The following is a 17896-nucleotide window of genomic DNA, read 5'->3' on the forward strand; positions in this document are numbered from 1 at the left end:
GATATAGTAATTAAAATGGAATCTTGTTCTTCCAGATGAGCTGATAAACAGAGAAAAACTAGAAGTTAAAGAGAGTGTTACAATGGATTGAAATTAATTTTACTAATCAAAAATCCTCAGATATGGATAGAAAACTAGGCTAATTTCGAAAGTCTGCTGGATACCCTGGGCTGTATTTACTGTATGTGTGTCAGTAAATATGTAGTATTTAAATGTAAAGGCACTCTTCTTCTGCTTTATATATATGATTATTAAGGCTCTTTGAGACATTTTGAATAGCCTGCAGTTTAGGTTGCTTTCTAGTTTATCTTCATTTATTGTTCATGCTGTTCATGTTAATGTTCTAAAAAAAATGAACAAAGATGAATGTGCTTTATTATAAAAAGTGAAGACATTCTTTGGGCTGTAGGGCTTGCTTTTTCTGTTGTAGGTCTTGAATTGATTAATTCAGATATATTTACATATAAGTAGCTACCATTGTCATTCACCGTTAGTTTGGATACGTAAGACTACTGACTGGGTATGTGAGTTGCCTTCAGGTTACTGTGTACATCACATGATATACCAGCTAATTCCAAACTCTGAATAAATCATAATCATCATAAAAGCATTGCTTCTGGAAGACAGTGCACACAGCAATCTGCTCATTGACTTTTAAACCATTTTAGTATTTTGCCTCGGTTGGAATATGCAGGGTAAAGGCATTTCACAAAATGCATTATTCTCTTATGTCACTATCCCTGTTAATTGCACAAAGAGCTTTGCTTCAACAGGCGAGAATTGCCTTTTTCTTCTCATTGGTGATGATTAAGCTTTTAATACACACATGTATGACATTCAGTTTTTCTCAGCCTTCGTGGTCATCTTATCTTGGGAATGTTATAATGCCCTTTTGCAGGGAGTAGAGTTTGGTGCTCTTCAAACCTTTTGAGGTCAGAAACAAAAAACACACAGTTAATGCATTAACAGTACATTTCAGACAATACTAGCAGATTTTATATAGGACACATCTGCAATATTTTGATTCATGATACCACTGATATAAACAAAAATGAGAAGAGAAAGACCAGTAGACATTTCTTTTTTTTGTTTGTTTGTTTATGATTAGATTCTTTTCTATTTTATCCCCTCCAGTTGTAACATGCCTTAGAGACGATGATGAGACAGCAGACATGACTGAGTGCCTTCAGAGGGCTGGTCCCATGCCCTCCATGGCAAAGAGGTGCAAGGTACCCTGCAAAGACGACTGCACGTTCACCACCTGGTCTAAGTTTACTTCATGTACAGGGTGTGGAGTCACACGCAGCAGAAAACGATCTCTTACAGGTAAAAAAAAAAAAAACTTTACTCATGTTTACTAATGAATAATTTAACCTGGTTAACCTTGACTATGAAGAAGCCGTGGTCACTCATGCATTGGCATTTCAAATTTGTATTCAGAGTTATTTTAAAGCCTTCCAGGATATGAATGTTTATGTGTGTTGAATGTTCTCCCCTTGTTGTGGAGGATTGATTGAGCACATCTTTTATGTCTGTGTTTTCAGTTCTAATACGGTGTAGTTTACTGCAAGGCATTAGATTGACTATATTTTCATGGCTTTAAGCTTTAGTTCAATTCTTTAGAGATATCATTAGTAAACCTGTTGATGTTTCCTGGCCTATACAATCATTGTTTATGAGACGTAGCTTAAAGCTACTTCTTCTCTGAAACCTAAGTTTGAATCTTTCTTAGTTCTTTCTCCATTCACAGGAGAATGCCATGGGTGTTCTTATTAGCATATGCTCCTTGTGCATAGTACAAAAGCACATCACATTTCCACCGCACAAGTGCTCAAAAGACACATTTTTTGAAGCGCTCTTATTTTAGGCACTCATTGTAAAAAAAAAAAAGCTGAGCAGTCTTGGAACAGATTGCTTATATAATATGTGTTCCATCCATCAACACCTGTTCTACATTTACAGAGTTATTTAGAGTATATTTGGTCTTCTGAAAAAATCTGCAGATTAAATTAGTAGGTCATTTTTTTGTGTGTGTTATTGTCCTTATTGGTGTTAATGTTTATGGTGGTCATTAAACCACCTGTTGTGGAAAATACCAGAAGGACTCATGTATAATGAAATATACTATATAATCCTAAATTAAGACATGCAATAGTTTCTTTTCACAAAACTTCAGCTAAAGACTGAGTGGCCTGTCTTCAGTTGACTAAGTCTTGGCTTGACCTCAGACATGTGCATTTTGCTCAACCTGAATCTGTCAGCAGTCCTTGTTGTTCTAAGCAAAGTGAGAACATAATTTCCATATTTACAGATTGCCTGCTGTAAACGATTTGGATAAACAGATTACAGAGCTTTCCCTGAAGCCGCTATGGGAGTGTTAGAACATGTTCCCACATTGCTTCTAAAGGAATTGCTACATTCATTCCTGCATTCATTCCTGCATTCACACTGTTTATTTTTTTTTACTTTTCTGCTTTAATTTTGTTTGTTTAAATCTTTTAGTAATTTTCACCTGATTCAATCATTTGAATTACATTTTGAACATTCTCCTGTCAATGACATATATGAATTATGAAACGTTATGACATCATTCTTGATATGTGTAAAACAAACAAATTCCTCTGCATAAGTACAAACTGAGAACTCTTGACCTGAAAGTCCTTAATTAGGAAGTCACATCAGTATCCTCGATATAGTGGGGTCCCCGAGTGGCTCATCCAGTTAAAGCACTGCCGCTGGGAGCATAGAATGAGTCACACAGCTTGGACAGCCCTAGTTTGCGTCCAGGCTGTGCAAAGAGGCCGAACTTTGCTGGGGACTCCGAAGGGGGTGTCACATTGGCTCTGACGCACTCGGTGTGTGGGATGGGAAACCAGCAGGGATTCCTTCTCCTCATTGTGCAACAGCGAACTCTACAGGCCAGACACAGAGCACATTCAGAGTGGATAAAAAGCATTGCTGATCTCTGTTCTCTGGGATCGGTAGCCCGCCCACCTCTGCTCTAGATTGCTCAGCGTAAAAGCGATTCTGGCTTTAGGCTTGTGAGATTGGAGAACGCTCACACGCCCTCAGAATGTCTGTGCTGTGTGGGGATTTGCTGCTGTGAGGAGAAAACACATAATTGGACATTATGGGGGAAAAATAAATGGGGGAAAAATAAATAAAAATAATAATTGATCACTCTAAATTTAAAAAAATACAAATAAAATATTAACCCGTATTACTAGGGTTTTACAGGATTCAGATTTGGAAATAGAGGTGGTCACATCAAAAGTGGGTGTGGCCAAAAACCTGGAAATTGTGCAAAACTTAATTCTGACCAACGGAACATTTTACACAGAATCTGGGTTGTCGCCACCCACTTCTGATATGACCACACCGTCTTTCCTGCACAACTGTAGTCAAAACGAAACATGCTCTTGGACTTTTAATCTGAATATACCCCAGGGGTATGCCATCTCTGATTTTAACTGAAAGCATAAGAATGTATCCAGGAGACTTTGGTTTCAGTAATATATATAAAAAACAATCATGTTTATGTTGAAAAATGTATTTGTGGATAAAACCAGCACAGGAGGCAGTAACAATAAATAATGCATCTGTTTTAAAAACTACAGTCATGCTGTATCAGTTTGAACTGCTTTGATACTAGATGTGATATCAACAGATACCAACTGTTGAAACTACACAGATCCTCCACATATAGATGCTGTTTACTCAAACTCTCATCAAAATCTTTATTCATATCCAATCCAGAATCACACATTCTGAACATTAAGCCGTTTGGGTTGTGGATACTGAGACAGAAGTCTTATAAATAACCTTTTAATAACCTGTTTTGGCACGAAAACATGTTTTATTACTTAGACATAGAAAATACATTAAAGTGGGAGTTTTTAACTTTCAAAACAAGCCCCAACTTTAACTTTAAATACAAAATATATTGCAATATATAAGCAGTCAGAACATTTAACATTTTTTATTTGATCTGTCACTTATTTATTCATTTATTTATGTATTTTTTTTTTGTAAATACTCTGATAATACTGAATAAATAATTGAACTCACTAATTGGTAAAGTGTTGCTAACTGAAGTCTGGAAAGAGGACGGTAATTGCCTCACAAACAGTGATCTTTACAGTGTGAAATATATTCATTTTTCAGATCATTAGAGTAATTGGATTTGGTTGGCCTCCCCAGCATGGGCCAAGCTGAAGAGAAAAAAAATAGCCTGCAGAGTCAGGAGTTATTTGTGGAAGTGCTGTCAGTGACTGCTCTGTCATCTTTTATGTTACAGTATTGTATACTGAGCATGAAAAGAAACTTATCACTTATATTTGGATAAAATTCACTAAATGTGATTGAAAAATGATGAAAATGAAAACTGAGGTGCAGTGATTTTTTATTGTGCTGATTAACAATTGACATTTTACTGTGAAAGTCACAGGCTAGTAGCGTGTGTGGCCAGCATTGGAAGCAATACAAGCATTTCATCTGCGCCGCATGCTTTGCACCAGGTTTCGGATGCTGTCTTGTGGAATCCTGCCCCATTCCTCGTGTAGTGCCTGGATAAGCATCTGCCTGTTCAGTGATCTACGAGCCCTAGAAGCCACACAACTCCCAGTTCGTGGCCTGTCATTGGCAGAGTGTGTCTGGTTTACCGTCTCGCCAGGTTTGAAATTGCTGGCTGTGAGCATCCAAGACGGCGAGCCACAGTATGCTGCCCTAGTCCAGCCTCCAACATGCTGATTGCACGAAGGCGCTGCTCTCTTGACAGGCGTGGCATATTGGTTTTTTTTTCTGTGATTTTCTTTATTGCTTTTATTCAAGCTTGCAATTCAACAGCTGAACTCACTCCATATCCAGTGTCCAATCAACTGTCTCACTAATTAGGTGATTAAGTGCATATGCTTCAGTCATAGTCACTCAAGCATGTCATGGTCAAGGATGAATGATCGAGTAATTAAAAAAGAAACCAAAAACATTTCATCAATGTCCATCATTTATATACCTTTTTTTCTCGAAAATAAATGTGTTATAATAGTGATAAGTTTATTTTGATACTCAGTATAGAACATTCACGATGGGTCAGTTGAAGTATAGCAAAACAAAAAAAATAAAAAATAATAATAAAAAAAAATCTGATCCATAGTTAAAATCTAGGGTGCTTTATCGTTTTGAGCTAATTGAGCTGCTTGCAAGGCCCAACTCATTCACAATGATGTAATACTGTTCATATAGGGTTGCTACCTCAGATGTTAAAAAAAAAAAAAAAAAAAAAAAACATGAACTTAATTACAAAAGTTCTGTAAAACAATGTGCCAGCGGCACCATTGATAATACAACGGCAGGTATTGACTCCCAATTGATCCTGTGTGTCAAGGCTTACAGCTCACACCTCTAATAGCACAATGAGGAGCCAACCACCTCAGTGCACACCTTCACTTCAATTGTGTTGTTGTGCTTAACATGGACTTTTAAAATGGCCATTTTATAAATGTCCACATGCTATGAGCAATATGCATGCTGTGGAGGCTCTTTATCATGTGGCCAAGGTCAAATACTTAAACTCATCAACATATATTCTATGAACTGTCAGATAAACACCCCAGCTGTGTCTGAAATTACAGTGTTTGCTTTTTTTTGGTCTATTTTTCTTCATTTGGAATTGCTTGGAAACAATTCAAATTTAAACTAAGATTTAAAAAAATAATAATACAGTGTGAGTTTTCTAAAAGTCTGACCAAAAAGTAGCACTCATCCACCAACCTTTTAAAAATTGCAACTTTCAATGGGATGTTGTATTGCATTGTATAAGGACATCTATTTAAGAGAAGAAGTCGCAAAATAACCATGTATGCACAACTTGCAGTTTACTGTTTTGCTAGATAGAGAAACACATACAATAAACCAATTATTTGTGTACTGCTGTCTTATCTTAGGTTTACCTATGTAAGGATAAGATAATACTGCAGCTGCTACAGTATCCTCGTGGGACACTATCTGTGGAATCACACACCAGTATTCCCTATACAGTGCTATTGTAAGATTGTGAAAGGACAGAATGAACATGTCATTTTTCTTTTCTATTTTTAAAGGGAGAAGTAAAAAAAGAGAAAAATGCCATAACACCGAACTCTATCCACAAGTTGAGATGGAGCCCTGTCCTTGTGATGAATATGTGTCTCAGCCTTATGGGAACTGGTCTGACTGTATTCTTCCTGAAGGCAGAGTTGAACGACAACTGGGAATGAAGGTCCAGGGAGATAGTAATGAGTGTGGGCCGGGTGTGCGCTACAGAGCCAGTACATGCTCAGACCCGGATGGCAGACTTGTTGACCCATCTCTTTGTAGCAGTTCAGGTAAGGTCATCTTGTAGGATTGCACAGCTTACAACATGTTTGTTGTCATGATGCAGTATCACTCAACACGTATGTATCCTTCTCTGGTGTCGGTGTAACTACACAGTCATCTATAGTTCAGTCCTGCACACATGTAGCTATTCTCCGCAACCTGTTTCTTATATTTCTCTTCACTTCATGCTTATGCATTTATACTAATTTCTTTCTTTCTTAGCAGACGCCCTTATCCAGGGCGACTTACAAGATATCACATTATTTTTACATACATTACCCATTTATACAGTTGGGTTTTTACTGGAGCAATCTAGGTAAAGTACCTTGCTCAAGGGTACAGCAGCAGTGTCCCCACCGGGGATTGAACCCATGACCCTCTGGTCAAGAGTCCAGAGCCCTAACCACTACTCCACACTGCTGCCCCATTTGTGTCTAACCCAGAGCAACTGCAAATCAGGAAAGCACAATCATTTGAACATCTTCAGGTGACTTTGTAATGCTGAGGTAGGTCTACTGTACTCGCACAAAACAACATTAATAATAACAAATCAAATCAATTACATGAAAGTTCAATCAGAGCCTGACTTGGGTCTCTACCCACTCATTTGGGTTTGTTTTTCATTCTGGGTTCTAAACTTGGACATTTACTTCCAGGTTACATCGAGGAGAGCTGTGCAATTCCCTGTCCATTTGACTGTAAGCTGAGTGAATGGTCAAGCTGGTCAACATGCAGTTCCCCATGTGGGAGTGGGGTAAAGGTCAGGTCCAAGTGGTTGCGTGAGAAGCCTTTTAATGGAGGCCGACCCTGCCCAAAACTGGACCTCAAGAATCAGGTGAGGTATACCAAGAAGCCAATGCAGATTTAAGAAATTCAGACATGATGACCCTCTTTTTGTTGTTGGTTTAGTGGAACATCAAGTGAGGGAAGATAAATACTGGCTTCATCTGCTAGCAATAGTACTGATTGTATTTTCATAAGCATACACAGTAGTTCTTGAAATGTGAGTGTATATACAGTATATATATATATATATATATATATATATATATATATATATATATATATATATATATATAATCATCAGAATAATTGTGTATATATATATATATATATATATATATATATAGCAGTGTGGAGTAGCAGTGTGGGCAGCAGTGTGGAGTAGTGGTTAGGGCTCTGGACTCTTGACTGGAGAGTCATGGGTTCAATCCCCAGTGGGGGACACTGCTGTTGTACCCTTGAGCAAGGTACTTTACCTAGATTGCTTCAGTAAAAACCCAACTGTATAAATGGGTAATTGTATGTAAAAATAATGTGATATCTGTATAATGTGAAATAATGTATAATGTGATATCTTGTAACAATTGTAAGTCGCCCTGGATAAGGGTGTCTGCTAAGAAATAAATAATAATAATATATATATACAGGCTAACTTCACAAAAACAAACTCCCCTGGGACCTGGAGAAATATTCGTTATATCAGGGTGTTCACTACAATAGGGTTTGGCATTTTTCTGTATCAGAATAATGATAAATCGGCAAATTTGAATTGAACATCAATATATACTACATTTATGAAAATTCCTTCACATTGATCAACATTTAAACGGTATTGTGACAAGTTACTCATGACAAGTAACTGCATTGCAGGACAGAGGAGTTGGAGTTGAAAAGCCGGCACAGGCGTGCAGGATTTATTAAACACAAACCAGAAAGTAAACAAATGGGTCATGTGATGCTACCAACAATGGTCACGCACAGAGGACACATACAAGTCAGGCAGGCAGCAAGTCTCAATCGAGCACCCGTCTGTAAACAATCATTTGATCGAACATAACAACTCCAAAAAGCACACAAAACAAACATAAATTACACCAACACTAATTCCCCCTGTGGTATGTTTAAAAGAAAACAGTAAAGAAATGAAGAAGAAAAGAATGTACACTTACATGCTGAATACAGTAATTACATGCCCTTTCTCTTGAAAAAACTAACCCAGGACTGGAAGACCCAAAAAGCTGTCTAACAAGGATGAGCAATACTTAGATAATCTCCTTAAGGAATAGAAAGAAGACAAGCGTTAAATTGACAACAGAACTGGCAGAAGGAACAGGTGTCGTTGTCCATCCATCAACAGTCCAAAGCACCTTTGACCATTGTTCCATAGTCCAATTTCTGTGTTTTTGCGCATATTTTAGCCTTTTGGAATTGTTCCCCTTTTTTAACAGAGGTATTCTTACTGCAACACATCCTTTAAGTCCTGATTTCAAGAGTGACTTTCGTATTGTTGATTTGATGGACAATGACACCTGTGACTTCTGCCAGTTCTGTTGTCAATTAAATGCTTGTGTTCTTTCTATTCCTTAAGGATATTGCTCATCCTTGTTCTACAGCATTTTGGGTCTTCCAGTCCTGGGTTTGTCAATTACAGATATATTTCTCTATCCTTGCTTCGGATACCACACCTTGAAAATCAAGTGATGTGAGCTATTTCACTTAATGTTTTTCCTTCTTTATGCAAGTCAAGGGTGTTATAATAGTAGAAATCACAAGTATAGGCTTTGAGTAAATTGTTGATGTTCATAATGCATCAGAGTAGAAAAATGCAATATGTCTAAGACTTTTGCACAGCAGTGTATATACGTGTGTGTGTGTGTGTGTGTGTGTGTGTGTATGTGAAGTGTAGATTAAAAAAACTGATTTGTATAATCAAAAGAAAATGAATGGAACATTTGTAATATACAGTATATGTATATCTTCTTTTCTGTGTTGCTTATGTATTTTGATTATTGGCTCAGAAATAAACTATTGTTTTATTTTTATATTATAAAAATAGGAACATTTGAAATGTTAAAAGCAGTCCCTCTCCCTCATACTCTTTATTTTTTACAAAAACTAATTTCAGATCACATTAGTAATATAATCCTTGTTATCAACCCCCCTTCTCTCCTCTTCACTTTTGACTAAAATCCAATTTCTGCCCCTTGAGGTGTTGACAAGCGGTAATAATAAAAAAAATACACATGGAATTAGGTACACATTATAGATCAAAGCACCGTCCTCCTCTGGTAGTTCAAACCTTACTAATTATTTTGGAATATGGTGATGTCGTTTATCAAATTACATAAACATCACAGCTAGCTTAGATGTTTCATATGATAGATTGCCTTGGTTTACCTTGCTGCTCACCATTCTGTTAAAACTGTTCCGAAATTAACATGCTTTACATTGCTATCAAATCCTGAACCAAAGGTAATAATATTTGGAAACCCTAATATTAAATCAGGGTTTTACACATGTATTTGCTTTTTTTTAAAACCAGAAAAAAATAATTAAGAGATTTTTTTAGATGCTTTAATATCACATGTTTTTTATGTTTTTAAAATTGAAATTGTATGCTGTAATGCCAGGATACCTGTAAAATAATCAAAAGGAGTAGAAAGTAGAACAAGTCTAAATAATGTGAAATGTCACTTGATAGACTGTGCTGTTCTGTATTTGGTACAATTTGCTTGTTTGTTTGTTAATTAGTTGGATGTAAAATAAGTAGAAACAACCATGTATCCCTTTGAAATGCACATCATTGTGGCCGAACATTTGGAGCATCTGTATCCAAAACTGATACTAAGAATTAAAAAAATATCCCAGAAGACACATACTTCAGATATATCTGTGTATTTGAAACTGTGATATCTCAAAGGCATCAATCAACACACAAAACAAACCAAACACTGAATGTACAGTATGTAGAGAGAAAGCTCAATCAACCTGAAGCATGCACAGTTAGTTATGCATCATGGATTTTTTTATTAATGTAGAATTGTAGTATTATGCAACTGATGACACCGCAATATATAAAAAAAGCTTGACTTCAGTAGTGCATGGATCATCTTGATGGGTCCATAAATGTACAAATGTTATGTGGTAGGATGAATCAGCGCACCATGATGTGGAGTTGGAGACTTGAACTTTCTACTGTATTCACTATAGTCATATCTGAGTATTACGTTAACTCGATCAGGTTATGCTTTTTCTTAGATGGAAAATGGTTATTTTAAGACGGTAATGTGACTGTTCAAGGTTTCTGACTGGAGCCAGATGCAGAATTGTCATGCCTTTGGTGGCCGCACAGTGTCATTCCTCATTGATGCAGTTTTTCACAATCAGGCTGCAGTGTCATTTATGGGAGAAGGGTGGGGGCGCCCTGTGGTAGATCCCAATAGTTAATTTGGGGAGCCAGGTGTGGTCACATCAATGGGAGGTTAGTTTAGAGCAGGACCCCTCCTGGGGGTTAGAGTTTGTGCGAGGCTACAGCAGAGCTCCTGCAGTGTTTTATGTAAGTCACATTCTCCCAATAAAAGTGTCTTGAGAGCTCCTCCTCCTAATTCACCTTTGATCAATTGCTTTCTTAATATTTTACTTTTTAATTACTTTTTTTAATGTGTTGTAAAATGTGTTAAAAGTATGTTGTAAAATATTTTTCAATCTGTAGTCATCTGTTTCATGAAATGACAGATTGACAAAGAACACTTTTCCTATCTTAAATCTTTTGCGACAGCATATATTCTCATTGGGCTAATAAAATTGTTTTTGTGCTTTCGCTATATATGAATGGGTTCCAAATGGGATATATATTTTTAGGGGTCAGCTTCACAAATGTTCCATACTGTGTAAAAATATTGAAAAATGTTCTTAGCAAGAAACATGTACATATGGTTAAATACCTGCTAACAACCATTATACTGTATCTCTCTGCTAAAAAAAAGACTTTTAACAATTTGCCACATCAGAATCATGTTTTGCATTTGTGAAATGTGATATTCATATTTATTATAATAACACAATGGAGATGACGGATTAAAAAAATAGCACAACTATAGCTATTGCATATAAGGTTGTAGCTGTATAAAATCGCATCCACCAACCACAGCCCTACATCTGTTCCTGGTATAGAATACACATTATTTTGCTCACAGTGGTGCATCTCCATTTTTATATCAAACTGATAATAGTGGTGTAACAGCAGCATTAACTACAATTTGTTTATTAAATTCAATACACTAATATATAGATTTTTATGACGATATTGTTAAAATATATCAGAAGCCAATAATCTGGTATTCTGCAAAGGTTAAATCCTCTTCACGCAACAGTACCTAAAATGAGTCAATAAGATTAACATTGTGCTTCCTATTGGTCCTATGCTGAAAAAAATATAAAGGGTTTAAAAACTTTATAAAGAGTAAAGATAATTAATAAAAGTGTTTTAGGAAAGAGATAGAGTAGACAGGGAAGAACTATTTAAGATGGATACGATGATGCTATTTTTTTTTAGGAGTAGGAAACTACCTCCTTTTCTAAATATTGCTAAATTGTGTACACTAATGACTGCTTGCAAATGATAGTTTGCACTCTTAACCTCGCTCCAATGTATATCTGAGCCTGTTTGCAAATGATGTCCCCCTCTAAACTTCAGACAGCCAGTACTATTTATCAGTGGACACTGCTGTGGGTTCCCCACACTCCCAACAGCAGATGTTTCTGAAGCAGGTGTCACAGCTGCTTAAAATTGTTCAATAATATTTGACAGAGACAATATATACATATATTCTGCATTTAAAGTGCTTTTTTTCATAAACCCCCCTCCTACCCCCATAAGTAGTACCAGCTGATTGGAATCTATGTGGAACATTAGACAGATATTCATGAATAGTGTCATTTTACAAATTACTCACTGATGGGCCAGTGGGAATAGGATTGTTTTTCTAATCTCTTTATAATAGTTGTACTGATGCAAATACATTAACAGGATGCATCATAGCGCAATTAGAATAAAATGATAAAATGTTTAGCAAAAAGCAACTTTGTTTTAGATAAAAGCAGCCTAAACTGTTGTAACTGCATGGGGGGAAACTTTTTTGACAATCTTCCAGCATATGAGGAGAATCATTTTGGAAATACTGCATATAATGATTATTTTTTAATCATAGTCAGATATGCAGATAGGTACATAAACATATGAAGAACCTGTCATTAATTCAGCTTGTCTACCCAAGTATTTAATGCCTTTTGTTGTAAAAACAATATTTGAATAAAGCCTTTGGGAGGTGTATTTAATTCCTCTGGCAATCTCAACTGATTCATTTTAGAAATGTTTAAAACAAAAAAGAGGATTCTGTCAGTAAAAATATAAATATATGTCGATGATCAAAATGGACTTTGTTCAAAATGCATTAAACATTCCTCAATGATTCATGCAGTACATGAGGAACAATGAGCATTTGAAGATTTGAGTTTCTGTTCAGATTTAGCTTTTTTCAGTTTTCTTATTTTATTTTCACATGTATAAAACCACATTAGAATATTCAGTTAAAGATGTACAGTATAGGGGAATTTACTCTGAAGTGCCATTAGAACTTTTTGTATTTGTATATGAATGTCTATTTTAACCTATGGCACCCTATTTTACCCTTTGGGAATATGAACCAGGGTGTGTGTGTGTGTGTATATATATATATATATATATATATATATATATATATATATATATATATATATATATATATATATATATATATATATATACATGGATGAAGGCTATATTTGCATCCTGAGCCATTCGAAAAAAAAGTGATAATACCACAGTAGTGACATTAAAAAGTGATAATTCCTCTAGAGGAAAATATACTTGAATTTTGACCCATTCGACTCCTCAAGACCATCACTTTCAATTCAAACACAAAATGTCTAGTTTTCAATCACTCGACAACACCCACAGTACAGACATGTTCATCAATGATCAACAACAAAAAAAAAAGATGTAAACCTGGTACATTCGTATCTCAGAGAAACTAAACGGAAAACGACATAGAACATCTGAAAAAACACTATTTAAAAAAAGAAAAAAGAAAAAAAACCGAAATGTACTGCTGAACCTCTTCTTCTTTAATATTAGCATCACAAGGGTAACCATGTATTATAAAAAAATAATAGATGGGCCTCTTCAGTGAGTTACAGGAAAACCATTCCATCTCGGGTTTCTGCGACAGTTTATAAAATGACTCGACCTTCCATCTCGTAATTTATCACGTCACAGAAACCCTGGATGAAATTATTTTCCTGTAACTCACTGAAGCCTAGATAGATAGATAGATAGATAGATAGATAGATAGATAGATAGATAGATAGATAGATAGATTGATTATCTAGCAGCAAAAGCTAAACTGTTCTTATTGATATGACCAAGCTATTACTAGAGTAGAAATTATTATACAAAGCAAAAGATGCCACTGTATCAGGAATGGCCAACTCTGGCCATTCCAGACCAGGTACATGGTTTCAACCTTGTTCATAATTGTTTAATTGAACCAATTAAACCTCCTGTTACCCACCTGGCTGAACATATGGTATCAGGGAGATGCTGTTGGAGGCATGGGACAGTAAATGCCTGCAGTGGAGTCTTGAGAAATTAAGCAGAGGAGTGGCAAGTGAAGGAAAGATCCTTGCGTCATCTTAAATACCTTGTTGTTTCTTGTGCACATCAAACTAAAGGCTTACTAACAACAACATATGATTTATGTGGACTATTATCTAGAGTCTCCAGACTCTGCTATTGAATAGATAAAAAAAGTATGTTATGTTTAGCTTATTTATGGTGTTGTATTTAAATGATTGCAAATGGTCAAGGCTTGGTGGTGATAGACACTAAATAATTTTAGAAGCTCAATAAATCAGTCTGCAAAAAGCGAAAATCGTGAGTTTTTTCAAAGTGTTATGGTGTGGAACTTTTGAGATTCTCTTTTGTGTTTTTAAAATGTGTTTTCCATAGAGTTTGTATCACATTAGATCCTCTGAACTCGTTAAAGAATGAATCGTACTGTGTTCACCCAGAGCGGTCTTTAGGACATTTAAAATAGCTTTTAACGCTTTTTGAAATCATCCTCTTATCACAATCATCTGCAGAGCTGTATGTCACCCAGAAGTCACAATTTTATAAATTATGTTTCTCTTATTAAATGTATACAACGTAGCAGTCAAACATTACCTTACTGTATGCAGATATAGCTCTTTCAAAACAACACCTGTGATTTCACCTTTTTATAACATCAACTGGGTAGGAGAATATAAACAAAATGCATTGGCAGTTTAACACTTGTAAGGAAAAGGAATGGAAAATCAACCTTAAAATGGTTAATATAGTACATCTGTAGATAGCCTGTTTTTCAGGGGCAGTGAATGGAGGAATTCATAGGGATCTGTTGTAAAAGTTTTCTAATGTTGGGGGACATAATGAAGTATCACATTAGTTGGACTGTGTGAACAGGCTGGCTGTTGGTGACATCAGACTAGGAAGACAGTGGACACAGACAACAGTGCTGGGGTAAAGAAAGCGCTGCTTGCGCCGGTTTATTCTAAAATTTTAAACAGAAAACAAAACACTGAACAAACAAAATGGCACGGTGGCCAAACCAAACAGACAAACAAAGTGAACACTAAATCAAACAAGTGTCTTGCTGCTTTAAAGCCAGCACGAGTAGCAATTGTTTACTTTCAGTTTTAAAGCTTACTCCCTACGTTCTCTCCTGTTCTCTCCTCACCAAACATAATTTACTAATACCCACTTTAATCTGCATGTGAAGTGATTGTGCAATCCCAGTGTCTAAATACAAATATATATTTTACATCACCTGTGCTACATAACCCACACTCTGTGCACCACTACAATACATATAACAGACAACATAAAACACAAAATACGCACGGGGCCGGGTACCCCGCCACAGACTGCCTTATTATTTTTACCTTAATTTAGCTGGGAACTGTCTTTTTCATATATTAGAAACTCATTAGGAATTAAATGTCAACAATCAGAAAGCATTTATTTTAAAAGAAATATGTTATGATAGTATGATTACATTCAATAACAGTAGTTCCCAATATTGAACATTAAAATGGCTTACCATACAATAGCTTTTGGACTGTTTGCAGTGGAGAGAAAATGTGGGTTTCCAAACATTCTCTTTTGTGCCCCCAGGCCTATTTCATTTTCATTAATACTGAGAATAGTGAGTGAGGATCCTAAAATGAATTCAAATGTTAGACAGAATAATTTGTATCCATTGTGTCCTGTTACTTGCATTTGTTACTGCCAGTAAATTTCCCCATGATACTGTCAAAACTTTTTAAACATAGTGGTAGTTACAGGGGAGTATTTTAACTATTTGTCTGTGACATCTAGTAGTATTGTGTTTTATGTGACTGGCCTTGAATGTCTAGGTGTTGCACTTGAGCATAAAAAAAAACAAAAAAACACTCTCATGATTATATGGATGGTTGTGGAATAGTATATGTGAAAAAGTTTGTGATTATTTAACTGTACCAGAAATGTATTGTGTGGATACCTGGGTCAAGATACTGTATTCTAACAGTGTCTACTCAAAAACAAAAATGTTTAAGGAAATTACAAAAAAAAAAAACAAGGTAGAACCAAGTACTAGCTTGTTTATAATTTGTTTGTTACCAAGTACTTTTTTTGTTACTCAAAAATCAACACTGGTATATCTTTAAAATGGCCTTTACCTTCAATTCAATTTGGCCATCGAGACAAGCTAATTTATTCTCAGCTAGCTTGATGAAGTGGCCAGTATTATCTTCTTAGAGATCATCAATTTATGGAAAATACATTCAATTTTTGAAGCACCAACACACGTGGAAGAGAGGAAGTAAGATTGATATTTGCAGCATGTAAAACATGTTATTGACTGACTTAAGGTTCAGATTTAATTACATGTATAAGCCCCTCTGATATTTGCTGGCTCTTTCATAAACTAATAAATAGGTTTGATGAGATTCAGAGTTCTTTTGTTTTTCAAGCTGATTAGCTGTATCTGTTAGTAATCGGGGAAATTTTTCTAGACAATATGAATTAACCTAAAAGTGATAAACAGTTTTTTTTACCACATATTCAAATACGTTAAAAATCATCCTTTCACTCTAAGTCTGTAAATAGGCTTGTATTTCTGCTGCTTGCTGTGCATATAACTATAATGACAGGATGTGTGTAATACTTCAGTGCTGATGGTTTAATGAACCACATACTTAGCATTTGCTGTACATTGCTAATCTTCATCCTGTCAATTAACATACTTCAGAAATGTTACTTTTGTTATATCCCTGTTAAGTGGATTGTTGAGTTCTTAGTTTGACACTGTAAGGGTGCTTGTGTTTAGCAGCTTGTGATTATTTTTGGAAATGACACACAGGTGTGTAAAGCTTGACAGATGAAAAAGACAAACAGTATAAACATATGTATCTGATTTAGCATTTTGTCTTCATTAGCTATTGCAGGGGTGCACAACATACGACCCGCGGGCCACACACGGCCCGCTGACTGCTTTAATACAGCCCGTAAGGACTTTTATATTATAAATGCGAAAACGGCCTGCGCCTTTAAGAAAATATATACTGTCAAAAAATAAATAAATCAAAAGTTCTACATCAACCACCGCACACTGGAAACAAGTAGTGGTCAAAAGAGAGAACCCACATGTGACTCACACCCAGTCTACTAACAGTGAGTGTGAGTGGTAAACGCCTCAATATGTCTTCATGTTAGCCAATATAATTACAGTATAACTTGACACACAGAGGCGATTAAAGTTTAGAAGTGCTTGGAATATACACAAGCCCATCCCATTTGGGTGGGATTCTGTCATGTTAGCCAATAGTAATACAGTACAGTAGACCTTGGAAAGCATGACGTAAGGTTCGGAAACAGGCACCAGTTGAATGCCTAAAGCAGCACACAGGAATATCCCCTAGAAAGTGTCCTGAGGGTATCAGATGATTCTTAATGGTTAGGTTTAGGGTTTGAGGTTAGGTTTTTAGGCAGAGGTTTCTTAAGGTTAGAGTTGGGGTTGGGTTAGGGACAGGGGGGCTTGATTTCGTAGTGTTGCCGAGCTCTGGAAGTGAAAGGTGGGAGTAAATGGCAAATGCCCTAGAATCATTTGATTCCCTCAGGACACTTTCTAGGGGAAAGTTCCTTTACACTGCTGATGCTAAACGGAAGACAGCGGTTCACATTTATGGTTGTTGCTCAGCGATTATTTTTTAGGTAAAATATTTTTATGCTTTCACAAAATTACGGTAGGCTGCCTCCTTAGCTACTGAAAATATATCTCTGTCAAAGTCATGTACAAGTAAGAAAAGAAAAATTGATCTTGAACACAGAAAATTTAACCCAGAGTAGACAGAAAAGAGTCTCTCAAAATACAACTACAGGGACAGCAAGGTGTTTTTGAATGGAAAAAGAAGGAATCTGAAGCTGCTACAACAGCAAGTTTCAACGTCGCACAGCTAATTGCAAAATCATCACATCCCTTTACCAATGGGGAATTTGTAAAAGACTGCCTGATGTAAATATGTGATGCTGTTTGCAAAGAAGAGTCCTTTAAGAAAGTTTATCTTTCCAGAATAACTATGCAGAGACACATAGCAGACATGTCTGGAAAGAGCTATGATCAGCTAAAAAGCAAATGCA

At 36.0% G+C, this 17896-nt stretch overlaps 1 protein-coding gene across 2 annotated transcripts in view; it reads left to right on the plus strand.

The window, feature by feature from the left end:
- The window catches only part of LOC117426516 (thrombospondin type-1 domain-containing protein 7B-like), a 144357-nt gene that overhangs the window by 104302 nt on the left and 22159 nt on the right, over window positions 1-17896 (plus strand). For both annotated transcript variants that reach the window (XM_034044162.3, XM_059033829.1), the window contains exons 14-16: window positions 1135-1326; window positions 6099-6362; window positions 7011-7189. In XM_034044162.3, the coding sequence (XP_033900053.3) occupies window positions 1135-1326; window positions 6099-6362; window positions 7011-7189 (635 nt within the window). The remainder of the gene's footprint in view (window positions 1-1134; window positions 1327-6098; window positions 6363-7010; window positions 7190-17896) is intronic.

This window comes from Acipenser ruthenus, chromosome 11, assembly GCF_902713425.1.
Source record: "Acipenser ruthenus chromosome 11, fAciRut3.2 maternal haplotype, whole genome shotgun sequence".
NCBI classification, from domain to species: domain Eukaryota; kingdom Metazoa; phylum Chordata; class Actinopteri; order Acipenseriformes; family Acipenseridae; genus Acipenser; species Acipenser ruthenus.